This window comes from Nansenia antarctica, assembly GCF_963989245.1.
Source record: "Nansenia antarctica genome assembly, chromosome: 5".
NCBI classification, from domain to species: domain Eukaryota; kingdom Metazoa; phylum Chordata; class Actinopteri; order Argentiniformes; family Microstomatidae; genus Nansenia; species Nansenia antarctica.
Window position 1 is genome coordinate 13,197,410 of NC_137690.1, and position 13,834 is coordinate 13,211,243.

The following is a 13,834-nucleotide window of genomic DNA, read 5'->3' on the forward strand; positions in this document are numbered from 1 at the left end:
GTTGTGGCCGTAAGCAACCCACACTGCTTATATCAGCGGCAGGCTCTGGCTGGGAAATGTAGTTTATGGACACTGTACTTGTAGAATAAAATTGTATTATAAGCAAATGATATTCTTTGCAAGCTCAAGCAGGTCACATAAAATGAGGTGGCGGGCTGCATTCAGTCCGCGGGCCTTGAGTTCGACACATGTTTTAGAGCAAAGGGACTGGCCCTACCTAGTGTTAGTATAGTGTTCCTAATAAATTGTTCAGTGAGTGTACACACACACACACACACACACACACACACTGATTCTGTCTCCTCCACTTTTCCTCTCCCACCCAGTTTAATATCTTTTCCATGTCTATTTTGAGTTCACTGGAGAAAGTTTCTGCTGAATGATGTGTTTCTGAGTACTGAGTTCTGAACAGGGACATATGTCACTGTCTACCCCCTGTGTCCCTGTCTCCCCTTAACTAATGAGTGTGTGTGTGTGTGTGTGTGTGTGTGTGTAGCAGGGAAGATGTAGAGGAGAGACTTGTGATGGAGGGAAGTAGAGCAGGACTTGCTGCAGATACTTCCTGTGTTTAAACTGTGGACCCTTTAATGGAAAATCAGCAGTAACACATACACACACACAGAAGTTTCTAATTGAGAATGAATGGCTTTTTCCTCTGCGCTGCTCGTGTGTTTGTTTATCTCTAGTGTATACAGGCGATCAAGACATAGCGATGATCTGAATTAGCATAGCATTCGTCTGAGTCATGTTTATTCCTGACTCGTTCGTACCCTTTACCCTTTACCCTTCACACACACACACACACACACACACACAAACACACACACACACACACACACACACACACAGCTTCAAACAGATTTTTCCAAAAATGTATTAACTCAATAAGGTGTTTTGATGATTGGAGGCAGATGATGGTTAGTGAGAGGGCAAGAAAAGGGTTGAGAGAGAGAGAGAGAGAGAGAGAGAGAGAGAGAGAGAGAGAGAGAGAGAGAGAGAGAGAGAGAGAGAGAGAGAGAGAGAGAGAGAGAGAGAGAGAGAGAGAGAGAGAGAGAGAGAGAGAGAGAGAGAGAGAGAGAGAGAGAGAGAGAGAGAGAGAGAGAGAGAGAGAGAGAGAGAGAGAGAGAGAGAGAGAGAGAGAGAGAGAGAGAGAGAGAGAGAGAGAGAGAAGAGAGAAATTGTTGATATGAGGCCATCATTCAGGCTAATGGTGAGCTCAGAGCACGGCCAGTACACACACACACACACACACACACACACACACACACACAGAGGGAACAGTGATGGGCATTTAGGCCTGGGTCCACGCTCAGTTGAACAGAATGGGGCCGTAGAGATGATCCATGGGTGATTATGTCTGTGCTAATGGGAGATCATTTGCCGCTTTGCTGGTGATGGAGAAGATGGATGGGATTACACACACGCACACACGCACGCACACACACACACACACACACACACACACACACACACACACACACACACACTGTTGGCTATGGTTGGTGGAGATGGATGGGGATGGTGTTTGTCCAGCACCACTCCTTAATCTAGGATGGTGTGAGGAAGGGACAGACACGACAGAAATGAGCCAGGCAGGGAGGAAGGGGTGAGGAGAGAGAGAAAGAGAGAGAGAGAGAGTGAAAGGAGGTGGACATCAACAACCTTTTTTTTATTGAAGTGACAATTACAGCGTAATATTTAAATAATATTTACAACCCCAAAGAGATTAGCTTTTTGTAGTATAATTGATTGGCCCAAAACACAGTTGAGCAATGTCATGCCATTGTTATTGCAACACTAAATGTTTTATGAAAGCGTGTGTTAATAGTTGGTTATACTAGTGCAGCCAAGATATTAAAACCCTTGTAACTTAAGAAACTTTAACCGTCCTGTCACTTCAGACCCTGATGTAAATGATGAGTGCCGTGGCATTGTATGCATTCAGCAGACTTGAGCAGGTACTATTTGACCCGGTTCGGTCTCCCATGTCACCTTGGACCTCTGTAACTGAACCTCATGTAATACTGACCTGTTACTCCTAGCCGTGATCATAATATCGAGCCTGTCTCTTTCTCCCCCCGGTCAGAACTTCTCACGGGTGAAGATGCAGGTGACCATGTCTTTGGCCTCGCTGGTGGGCAAGTCGTCAGACTTCCATGAGGAGTATCTCCGACGCTCCCTACGCACCATGCTGGCCTACGCAGAGGAGGACGCAGAGATGCAGAATACAGCCCTGCCCTCACAGGTACTGTAACACACACACACACACACACACACACACACACACACACACACACACACACACCATACCGTTTTCTCCGTCATAACACTTGATTGTGTGTTCAGGTGGATGAGCTGTTGAGAAACCTGAACAGTATCCTGTCAGACACAGTGAAGATGAGAGAGTTCCAGGAGGACCCAGAGATGCTGATGGACCTCATGTACAGGTGTGGCAGCACACACACACACACACACACACACACACACACACACACACACACACGTGCACACGCACACACCTGGGCTCTATGTATCTGTTGTGTTGCTAGTTTCTTTGTCTCTGTAATTTGGGTGGTTTTCCCCTTGTTTACAATGCTCACTATGGAAACCATGTGGTAGCAGTTTACCGCCCTGATCTGAGTCTTTGTATGTAGATGCTTAGGCAGTGTATACTGTGTGTGTGTGTGTGTGTGTGTGTGTGGGGGGGGGGTGGGGGGGGGGTACTATTGACCCTTACACACATTAACACACTCTGAAGAAACACTGTATAGTATAATTCAAGTTCTGACTGAATAGACTTACTGTATCTGACTGACTGAATTGAATTAAGTTGAATCGATTCCTAAACACACCTTTACATGCACCGTCTCCAGGATAGCGAAGGGTTACCAGACATCCCCTGACTTGCGTCTGACCTGGCTCCAGAACATGGCGGAGAAACACAACAACAGGAAGTGCTACACAGAGTCGGCGATGTGTCTGGTGCATGCTGCTGCCCTGGTGGCCGAATACCTCAGCATGCTGGAGGACCACAAGTACCTACCTGTGGGCAGTGTTACTTTCCAGGTGAGTACACACACGCACACACACTAGATGTTGTTCTGCTGTGTGGTGGCCAGTGGGGGGAGCTGTACACTCATAACGTCAGTGTTGAGATCCTCCCTTAGGACTCACTGCAAAGGGCAGTGAGCAAGAAGGAAAGCGACCATTGTAAATTGATTGAAACGGAAGTGGATTGATTGATTTATGGATTGATCCGGTGATGATTTTGACTGACTGATATCCCCTCGATAGAACATCTCTCCCAACGTGCTGGAGGAGTCGGCGGTGTCTGATGACATCCTGTCTCCAGACGAGGACGGGGTGTGTTCAGGACGCTACTTCACGGAGAGTGGTCTGGTGGGACTGCTGGAGCAGGCTGCAGAGCTCTTCAGCAATGTAAGGCTTTCCCTAACAACCAGAGTACCGGTAGTAGCAAAAAGATGATGAACATGGTCATTTAGGACCATTATGCTTTTAGCAAATGTGACTCACAGTCAACACTTCATTCAGAATATATGGTCCATGTTTCATCAATCGTCAGAGGATTCGTGAAATGACATCAGTTTTGACACCTCAAGACATTCCACAGAGCTTACAGCCATTTCCCTTCCATTGGGATGGTAAACTTCAGAAGATCAAAAAGATCAATTAGGTGTGTGTGTGTAATGGTTGGGTCTGTGCGATGGTTGGATCTGTGTGGTCGATGTGTGTGTGTGTGTGTGTGTGTGTGTGTGTGTGTGTGTGTGATGTTTCTGACTGTACTTGTATTGGTAGGGTGGTCTGTACGAGGAAGTGAACGAGGTGTATAAGATCATCTTGCCAGTTCTGGAGGCTCACAGAGACTTCAGGAAGCTGGCCTCCACACACGACAAACTGCAGAGAGCCTTCGACAACATCATTAACAAGGTAACACAATCCCTGTTTACCTAGGCGGACAACAAGACTGTACTGTTCTTTCAACTACTGTATTTGGTGCAAGGCTTTGTCCCCAATTTATATATTTTTAAATCCATTTCTGTTTTTTTTAAACTTGATTTTGTCTGAGTCCCTCATTATGAGTCTTGAAAAACATTATTTCCCCCTCGTCTCTCACAGGGTCATAAGAGAATGTTTGGAACCTATTTCCGAGTGGGTTTTTATGGGGCCAAGTTCGGGGACCTGGACGAGCGGGAATTCATTTACAAGGAACCAGGAATCACACATCTGCCTGAGATATCCCACAGACTGGAGGTGTGTGTGTGTGTGTGTCCCCAAAACAACCCCTAGACATGTGTGTCTTGTTGTTATTGAATCCTTCAGATCTGCACTAGTGACACATCTGTCCATTGTTACTGATATGAATACTGTATGTGTTTGTTGTAGAACTTCTACATTCAGTGCTTTGGAGACGCCCTGCAGATGATAAAGGATTCTATACCTGTGGACAGGAGCAAACTCCTCCCCAACAAGGTACTTCAATGTGTCACGCAGAATATTACAATATTCTATTCACATATCCTCTTTGTCTGACCTACCAAAGTCATACACCGCATATACATAATGCATTCACGATGATGAGATGTTCTTTGCCCCCAAGTGAAATCATTTTTCATTCAGCAACATTTTGAATGTTTTGACATTTTAGTCTGAGCAGTAACCTAACGGCAAATCCACAGGCCTACATCCAGATCACCTACGTGGAGCCCTTCTTCGACGACTACGAGATGAAGGACCGGCTGACCAACTTTGAGAAGAACTTCAACCTACGGCGCTTCATGTACACCACGCCCTTCACCAAGACGGGGCGGCCACGTGGCGAACTGAACGAGCAGTACAAGAGGAAGACCATTCTCACGACCAATCACGCCTTCCCTTACGTCAAGACCCGTATCAATGTCATCCAGAAAGAGGAGGTAGGGGGGTTGCCAATAGTCTCAATAGTCTTTCCTCTCCTTCATAGAAAGGAGGAGGTATGGTACTATAGTTTCCCCTCCCTGTCCCCTCTCCGTCATGTGAACTAGGGAGTAGCTTTCCACTGGGTTTGGTTTTCACATTACTGCATGACCCTGATGATGATGATGATACTATCCAGCGCTCAGAAACTAAAGCTGTGCTTTCCCTGTGGAAAGTCTAACTCTTTCCCTCACACTTTTACTCTCTCCTTCTGTTTCCCTCTCTCTTCCCCCCCCTCCCTTCTACCCTCCTCCTCCCCCCTCCCTTCTACCCTCCTCCTCCCCAGTTTGACCTGTGTCCTATTGAGGTGGCCATAGAGGACATGCAGAAGAAGACCAGGGAGTTAGCAGTGGCCACACACAGGGAACAGCCGGATGCTAAGATGCTCCAGATGCTCCTACAGGGCGCTGTGGGAGCTACTGTCAACCAGGTATACTTTACCTCTCTCTCTCTCTCTCTCTCTGTCACCCCCCCCCCCCCCCCACACACACACACACTGTAACAACTCTTCAAATATCTACATATTTACCTTTCCCCCTTTCTCTCTTTCCCCCTGTCTCTCTTGTCATTTGTTCTCTTCCTGCCATAGCCTAAAAAAAACAAAAAACATGGCCATTATATATCCAGTTATCCCAGTAATCAGACAGAGCAGGTGGAAGAAATGGCACATCAAAGACTCCAACTCATACATAACACAAACCCATCCCTGCGGCCTGATTTGGTTAAAAAACCTTCATTCACAACCTCTCCTTTCATGTCTGTAGTCTGTGCACACTGCAGCAGCCTTTGATCTGATAGCTTACAGCTCCTGTCAGATGTCGGCTAAACGGTTAGAGTCATGATGTCGTTACAACGTCTCTCCCTTGTATAGTCTAATCTGACTGCAACCCCCGCTCTCACCTGATGACTGTATACATAACCGTAATGTCCGCGAGCTCCGTAAACAAATAACTCTCCAGCGTAATCAGTGGCGAGGCTCCGGGTTCCGGGCCGTCTGTCCAAGCCGGAGCACATCCGTTCCGAGCACTAATCAGAGATCGTTTACTATGCCTGGCCCATGCCAGAGAGCGTGCTGTGGTTTTATGATGAATGTAAGTTAGGATAACAAGATCTTAGAGAGCGAATGGAGGGGGGGGGGGTTCTACGCAGAGTTAGCGGTTCGCTATGCAGTATAGGCTGATCTGATCTCTTCCTCATGTTCTGGCTCGACATCCTGGCCCTTTAGACACATTAAGCATTCTGTTCACATGTCGTTTCCCCCCCTTTACTGAAAGAGAGTCATTCTTCATCCCTCTCCCCTCCCTCCCTCCCTCTCTCTATCACACTCGCACTCTCTTTTAACTCAACATTTAGTCCTTTCTCCATCCCCTCCTCTCTTCCTCTGTCGCTTTCTCCTTCCTTCTCCCCCTCTCTCCTCTCTCCTCTCTCCCCTCTCTCTTACCCAACCTCCTCACCTTCCCTTGTTCTCTCTCCCAGGTCAGACATTTGGTGCTATAATAAAGCACTGTGCAATGCTGATGATGGACGTTTTTGGGGGGATTTAAATTGTTGAATGGGCATTTCTAATCTATGTACAGTATATGACACTCTTTGTTGATTGAACCACTTTCATCTCTCTCTCTCTCTCTCTCTCTCTCTCTCTCTCTCTCTCTCTCTCTCTCTCTCTAGGGACCATTGGAGGTGGCCCAAGTCTTTTTGAATGACATCCCAGCGGACCCGAAACTCTTCCGTCACCACAACAAACTGCGCCTGTGTTTCAAAGAGTTCATCATGAGGTGAGAGTCATGCCAAATTGCCACGGAGGGACAAAAAAAAGAAAAGAAAAGAGAAACATAATGAGTCTCACTTTACTCTCTCTGACTCAAAACTCTCATTGATTATCTCTTTGACTCCCACAATGACTAACTTTGACTCCCAATGACTCTGGCTTGGACTCTCACTTTGACCCTCTCTCCTGTGTGGAACCTTTTTTTTGTGGCACTAGCTCAGTAAATGGTGGAATAGATTGATGCTTCAAAAGGATTTTAGTGTGGAGACTTGCTATAGAAATGCTGAGACTGAGTTTCCAGAAATGTTTTATGCACACTAGTGCTATTACTACATCTTCTCTATGCACAGCTTTTCTACGCACAGTAGTTAGTTGAGTTAGAGTAAGGTGTGTTGTGAATGTATCTATTTTAGGAAATCAAATGGGTAGGACAGCTCAGGAAAACATCTTCATATATCACTCAGCTGTGTCTAATTTAAATGGAATAGCAAAGTTTTATGGTTCCCAAGGGGATTTTTAATATATTTTGAATATTCAAAACATAATTTATACCAACTGTATGAAGGCGGTGTGTGTGTGTGTGTGTGTGTGTGTGTGTGTGTGTGTGTGTGTGTGTGTGTGTGTGTGTGTGGTGATTTGGTTGCTTGTGTGTATGTGTATGTGTGTGTTTGTGTTTGTGTCTGTGTCTGTCACGTTGCGTGGGAACGTATCATTTGCCTCGCGAAAGGTGGCTTTCATTTTGGAACCTTCATGTCACATTCCAGCTGCCTTGATTGCTGCAAGGAGGCCAGCAAATATTTACTGTAATTTCAAAAATGTTTATTTTCTTCCATAATCCATGCAAGCTGGCACTAGCCCCCCTGTATGCCAAATATCAACTTCTCAAGCTGCTGTTTGGCCTGAAAGTGCTATAACTAGCCACTCATAAGCCGAGTTTTTTGGGGGGTCGGAAAATGCTTTTCTTTTTTTCCCCAAGTACCTCTGCTTCAAACCCTATGCATTTACCGTATCTATTACACGACATTACAGTTTCCATATTACCAGCATTCAAAGAGGAGATAAATGCAGCCATGTGTTTTTAATCACACACATCTTTTTCATTTCCCCTGGCCTCGTTCGTGTGTCCCCCATTATCGTGTCATAATTGTGACGGGGCGGACCCCGTACCTGCTCTCTGTGCTGTCCTCTAACCCTGGGCTACTAGACTTGTATGTTCTGCCTCTCTAAACGTGGAGAATTACCCTGAATGAGTAACCCCTTTTGAACATGGCCCCTCTCTCCTCTTCCTGTAGGTGTGGTGAGGCAGTGGAGAAGAATAAGCACCTGATCACGTTGGACCAGAAGGAGTACCAGCAGGAGCTGAAGAAGAACTACAATCGCCTGAGAGAGAACCTGCGGCCGATGCTGGAGAGAAAGATCCCAGAGCTCTACAAACCCATCATCAAACCACGCCTGGAGAACAGGTAAACAGACGCATCATCAAAGTAGTGCCGTGAGTATGGATACACTGTGTCCCAATTCTCCACCCTTTTCCTCAACATAAAGTATGTTGTGCACTCCCCCAGCATGGATTTATTGTTTATATACAATAGTACTTATCATGTTGGCTGCTCTGATTCTGACCCGTATTTTACTAAACATTGATGTCGGCTGTGGTAAAACATCTCCACCATGCCAATCTGATTAAGCCGTCTGTGCTTATCTCCCCCCTGTCCCCCGCCCCCCCTCCCCCGTGTCTCTCTCTCTCTCTGCTCATCTACTTCTACTTTGCCCTCCTCTCCAAAGGGACTCCATCAAACGGCTCAGTTTCCGCAGAACTCCGGAGGAGAACTCCTGAGATGCTGAGAATCATCTGAGAGACCCGCTACAGAGGCGGGAGAAGAAAGGATGTCACGGAAGTAGAACAGAGAAGAAGAGCTTGGATGAAAGAGGGGGAGCTAGATTGCCCCTATGCTCAATGGGGGGGAGCCAGAAGCACACACACCTGAGGACTCAACTCCCAATCATGTTTGAACCAGCAATGCAACATTCAGTACATTTTATTATTATTATTACGTTTTTTTGTGTCTTTTGTTGTTACAAGAAGCACAAAGGAGGCAGAAACCATTTCATAGCAAGGTTGACACTTTCCTGTAACACTTTGCTTTTATAGCATTTTTGCCTGTTATATTTTCTCATGTTGACTGTTGTGTTGAGTTGTATTACTGCAAATGGTAATAATGCTACTCACTGCTGTGGTTTGGTAAGGAAAGTCCCATATTGAGGTTCTTGCAGGCCCAGGGACTGAAGTATGTGCCAGTGATGATTATGATGATGATGATGTGGTGTGCGTGTGTGTGTGCAAGAATATCACAGTACATGGGAATGTCCATGTTTTCTCAGTGTTCTGATAACGCAGGGAGGCTGTTCTGAATGACTGATACATGATTTAGGTCTATGCAAAAGGGCTCCTTGACTGACGCACATACGTTGTGTGTGCCAGTCACAACAGTAGGTGCAAGTCTATTGGCTCTCTCACTGTAAGAATAGACATTGATTCCACAGTTAACTCTTGAGGATATATTTGTCATATATTTTTGTTAGACATAATTAGATGTGTAGATACTTAACAGAGGTTAATTTATTCTGAGTAGGAGGAGGAGCTGAAATATGAAAGTCATGGTACATAACTTAAAGCCACCAAGCACCAATGTATTATGTGACGTATCTGTAAATCCATTATGAATTAAATGGTCATATAGAAAGTACACCAGAGAATTAAAAGTGTTTACAGAATTATGAGAAATTATGATTATTTTAATAAGAATATATTTTAGGGCAGTATATCAACACATTCGCTGTCAATAAAGGCATCAAAACGTTTTTAGATACGACTGATTGTGACACAGCCAATGTACTATTGCACATCATGTTATACTTTCAATACTTAAATGCCAAAACAGTGTCAAACTAAAACCATTTTAGTACATTGTGTTTACTCAACCATCAAATAATTGCCCATCTATGTAATTCAATCTATTCTACACATTCCAATAGTCAACGTTTCTTCTAATACTACTGGGAAAACTTAAACCCTTTCATCATAGACGCAAGCATTTGCATTCCAATGTGTGTTCTGTTACAACCCATGTAGTTGATTGTTTACTGTAAAATTACTTGAGAATTCTATACAGTGACCTAGCTAACCATAAGCACTGGAACCCTTGTTTTTATGTTTTCAAATATGTGCTGTATGAAATATAGCAGATTTGAATTTGATGTCATACACTTGAACCAATTAAACTGAACGTGTACATGTTTTCTGTGGTCATTCCTGTCCTGTACAGTTATAGGACTACAAGATAAATCTATGGTTTCAATTAATCAATCCCTCTGCAACAGGATATTTGTATTTATTTATTTTTATGAGTTTAAAATCAAGTTGGATTTGGAAAATGACATGGAAAAGTATTTTAATTGGTAGATGATGATTGTGTCTACCACGTAAAGCCATGTAGTACACTTGTCATTGAACTACAAAATCAGATCGAACTACAACATTATTCATTCCCCGTCGCTGGAATATGACGACACATGCTTTCTGAAGAGGACATGCTGGATGCAAGGTTAGCACAATTTGAATACGGAAAAGCACCTTGTTTAGTTGTATGTGCGTATTGCGCAGAATATGCCTCTGTATACGATGTTGCTGCAACTCATGACGAATTACGAAATATGACTCCGGTTCCCATGGAAAATCATGCACATAACATGTTATGAAATGTATGTTTAAGTGCGTTGCTTGCTTGATCGTGAACGATTTAAAATTACCATCTTCGTGGGAGTTACATTCCAATATTGAAGACCGTAAATCAAAATACCTTACTATAATATAAAAGACCGTAAATCAAAAGAACATGCCTCATTAAAATGTCATATTGAAACGGTACAAAAGTGCAAACTGTGGACAGTGACAAAGTCAACTGAGTGGGTGGTGGAGCTGCAGCCAACCTGCCACTTACAAGTTTATGGAATATGGATGCACTTGAGAAACAGTCACTTTTCCTTGGTTCTGCATGTTTTCAAAAATAATGATTTAAACCTCTTTGATGTACAGAGGAGTTCAAATCCAGTCACGAAGGATAATTAATTTGCAGTAGGTTCACCAGGTCCAGTTTGGGCACGATCACAGACTTATTATTGACTGAGCATAGCCCGAGTGTTGCCTGTCTCCACACGTTCCTGAAGTTACACATTTCACACCACACCATTGAATGAAGCAAGGCATTCTGAGCAAAAGAGGGGCTTGAACCCCGTAACATTTCATTTTGGTCTGCTTCCAACTTAAACCTAGACACTCCATCAAGAGAGTGCAATGCACCCATGAGCTTTTACAGAGGTCTATATCATAGCTGTGTTTTTGTGCTCCTGCTCTGAGAGAGCTGTGAGGAATTCCGGCCGTAAATCGTAATTGCAACTGTGTCCTGCCAAGCCTCCAGTCCATGGCCCTGGAGCATGGTAAATGCTCGGATTGTGACAGACTGTAAAGTGTCTGTAATAGAGGGCCTAGTCTGTTGTATAGTTTGCACTAGGCTTAGTCAGAGCCTGCACTTGGAGTTTGGTCAGAGTACTACTCTCAATAAACACTTGTGAAATTGTGATTGTGAAATTTGTTTTCCTGTTTGTCCATTCAGCTAGGAATGTGCCAACAAACTGCATTTGACAGGCGTGGCTGCTGTAGCCTGCAACTTTCTACTGGAGCACACAACTTTACATATATATACCTAGGCTTAGATTAATATTACATTTGTAGTATTCAATTAAATGTAGTATTTTGCCAACACATTTTTTCTCTTGGGATAATTTATTTACTTTATGTGTTTATTTATTTACCTTGGACATACATAGAGACATTAACACTCACACACAACAAGGCTGTCTAGGTGTATGCATATGTCATTGTATTGGTACTGTTACTGTACTATGTGCATTCAAGTTACACAGAACATGAAATGCCAGAACTTTAAATGTACATTTTAGTCAGACGTTTTCCACAATAAGTACAATACGTTGATCAACTATACTGTACATCACAGTCATCACAAGTAAGACATTCTATCATATAGGTGCCACAAGCATTCACATGATTGAGATAGGGAAGAAAACAATTGTCTTTTATTTCATTTGTTTGCTTATCAACTCAGACCTAGAGTCATACAGTATTTTATATTCTATGAATACTAAAAGTCATTCATATTATTATGCATATTGTTATGTTGTTCTCTAGATCCATTGAGCCCTACACTATCAGTAGTTCAACTTTGACCTCACCAGACATGGAGCCCGTGGATGTGGATCTTGATCCCAGTAGAGATGACCTGCCCCTCACAGCAAACACCAACCACATACTAGTCAGACACTACGTACTGGACCTGACTGTCCACCTCCATACACAGGTCATCAGCGGCAGTGTGGTTCTGTTCCTGGAGCCTGGGCCTGGGCCTTGGCCAGGGGCTGAATCATCTGGATCTAGGGATGGAGCTGGGGCTGAGGCTGGGCATAGGGCTGAGGCTGGGGCTGGACCTGGGATGACCTGTAGTGGAGGGGCAACTGAAGCATCATTCGGGTCAGCGTCTGTTGCCGACAAGGCCAGAACCGAAATGGACAGTGAAAAAAACCCCACCAGAGTGGGCGGTTTGGATGAGCGTGAACGTCAAGGCGAGAGTGGAGATATGAACACGAGTGGAGTGGATGACATCACAGTAAGTGGTCAGAACATAACTCTGCCCTCTCAGACCGATGAATCCCGGGAGCCTAAAAGCGACAGTGACTTCACTTTAGTGCTAGACTGCTGTGACCTCACTGTGTCAAAGGTAGAGGAGGTGGACGTCACCTCTGTGTCTGACATGCTCGGTCTCCTAACGGAGGGCAGGGGTGAGGGGTCAGAGGTCAACCCTACCGCCCAATCAGCTACTCTGGTTCAGAGACTGGTCTCCCTCCCCTCAACTCAGTGGCGACTCCAGCATGACCTGTACTCCCAGTGTAGCCAAGTCCCTGGTCGTAAGAACGGGGGGACCCTTCTCTTCCACACAGACCAGTGGAGTCTGCGGGTGAGGAAGAGGGGGGCAGGGACCCCCCAGGAGTTCCCCAGAGCCCTCAGGGTCTGCTATCAGACCAAGCCAGAGGGGGGCTCTGTCAGGTGGACCAAAGACCAGGACCACAGGTAGGTAAGGAAATATAGGATCATATTCATTTGTTCTTTCTATGTGACGTTTATTCAGCAAAAAAATGTAAATAAATGTCAACGTTGTTGAAAATCAATGACACACTCGCTAGTCAAGCCAAAAGATTGCAATGCAATGGATTTGGTGAGTAATCCCCACTACTACCTAGTTAGTGTAGAGTAGTGGGGATTACTCACCGAATACATTGCATTTCAATGTTTTGACTTGACTAGCTAGTCCGAACAAAGTCTGAACATTTTGATTGGTTGCCGACTTGTTTTCCTCTTTCACCAACTGCTGTCACATGACAGAGGTATCTGATATGTACTGTACATGTAGCTTCATAGAACATCATCACTTCATTGTATATTTGACTATGTACATATGTTTCATCAGATAGATGCAGCCATTGCAGTAATTGAAAAAAGGACTGTTTTATACCCCGTGCTACTGTCTCAGAATAATAACAAAGGGAGGAGATAGTGTCTTTGTGAGGGTATCTGGCCTTTTCCTGCTCCTTCAAAATCTGTAAATATAACATGTCTGTGCAAGTCTGATGCATGGTTGTTTACCCTATTTACCCTCCAGGCTGTGTGTTTACACTGCCGGCTCCCCTATCAACAACCGAGCCCTCTTCCCCTGCCAGGAGCCTCCTGTTGCCATGTCGACCTGGCAGGCTCGGGTTCGAGCCCACAGCGAATGTGTGGTTCTGCTGAGTGGAGAGAACCAGGCCCAACCCACTCACAACCAGCAGACAGGTTATAATAACCCCTTATAACATCAGTGACCTAACCCCAAGATGATGTTCTAAAGTGCACACGTATGTAATATGGATGTATTTTGTAGCGATTGTGATCTTTCAAATTAGCAGTAGTTTTCACCACTCATC

General features: G+C 44.6%; 2 protein-coding genes across 2 annotated transcripts in view; both read left to right on the top strand.

Annotated features, from left to right (window-relative positions):
• Window positions 1-9,940, top strand: part of dock8 (dedicator of cytokinesis 8) — a 46,153-nt gene extending 36,213 nt beyond the window's left edge. Inside the window, exons 37-48 of the mRNA XM_080530981.1 lie at window positions 2,087-2,245; window positions 2,347-2,447; window positions 2,874-3,066; window positions 3,295-3,438; window positions 3,817-3,948; window positions 4,138-4,272; window positions 4,405-4,491; window positions 4,698-4,934; window positions 5,261-5,404; window positions 6,643-6,749; window positions 8,035-8,205; window positions 8,528-9,940. Of these exons, the coding sequence (XP_080387107.1) occupies window positions 2,087-2,245; window positions 2,347-2,447; window positions 2,874-3,066; window positions 3,295-3,438; window positions 3,817-3,948; window positions 4,138-4,272; window positions 4,405-4,491; window positions 4,698-4,934; window positions 5,261-5,404; window positions 6,643-6,749; window positions 8,035-8,205; window positions 8,528-8,579 (1,662 nt within the window). The 3' untranslated portion in view covers window positions 8,580-9,940. The remainder of the gene's footprint in view (window positions 1-2,086; window positions 2,246-2,346; window positions 2,448-2,873; window positions 3,067-3,294; window positions 3,439-3,816; window positions 3,949-4,137; window positions 4,273-4,404; window positions 4,492-4,697; window positions 4,935-5,260; window positions 5,405-6,642; window positions 6,750-8,034; window positions 8,206-8,527) is intronic.
• A 2,117-nt stretch (window positions 9,941-12,057) lies between these two features.
• The window catches only part of aopep (aminopeptidase O (putative)), a gene marked incomplete at its 5' end in the record, with an annotated part of 62,824 nt that continues 61,047 nt past the window's right edge, over window positions 12,058-13,834 (top strand). Inside the window, 2 exons of the mRNA XM_080531359.1 lie at window positions 12,058-12,944; window positions 13,534-13,703. Of these exons, the coding sequence (XP_080387485.1) occupies window positions 12,058-12,944; window positions 13,534-13,703 (1,057 nt within the window). The remainder of the gene's footprint in view (window positions 12,945-13,533; window positions 13,704-13,834) is intronic.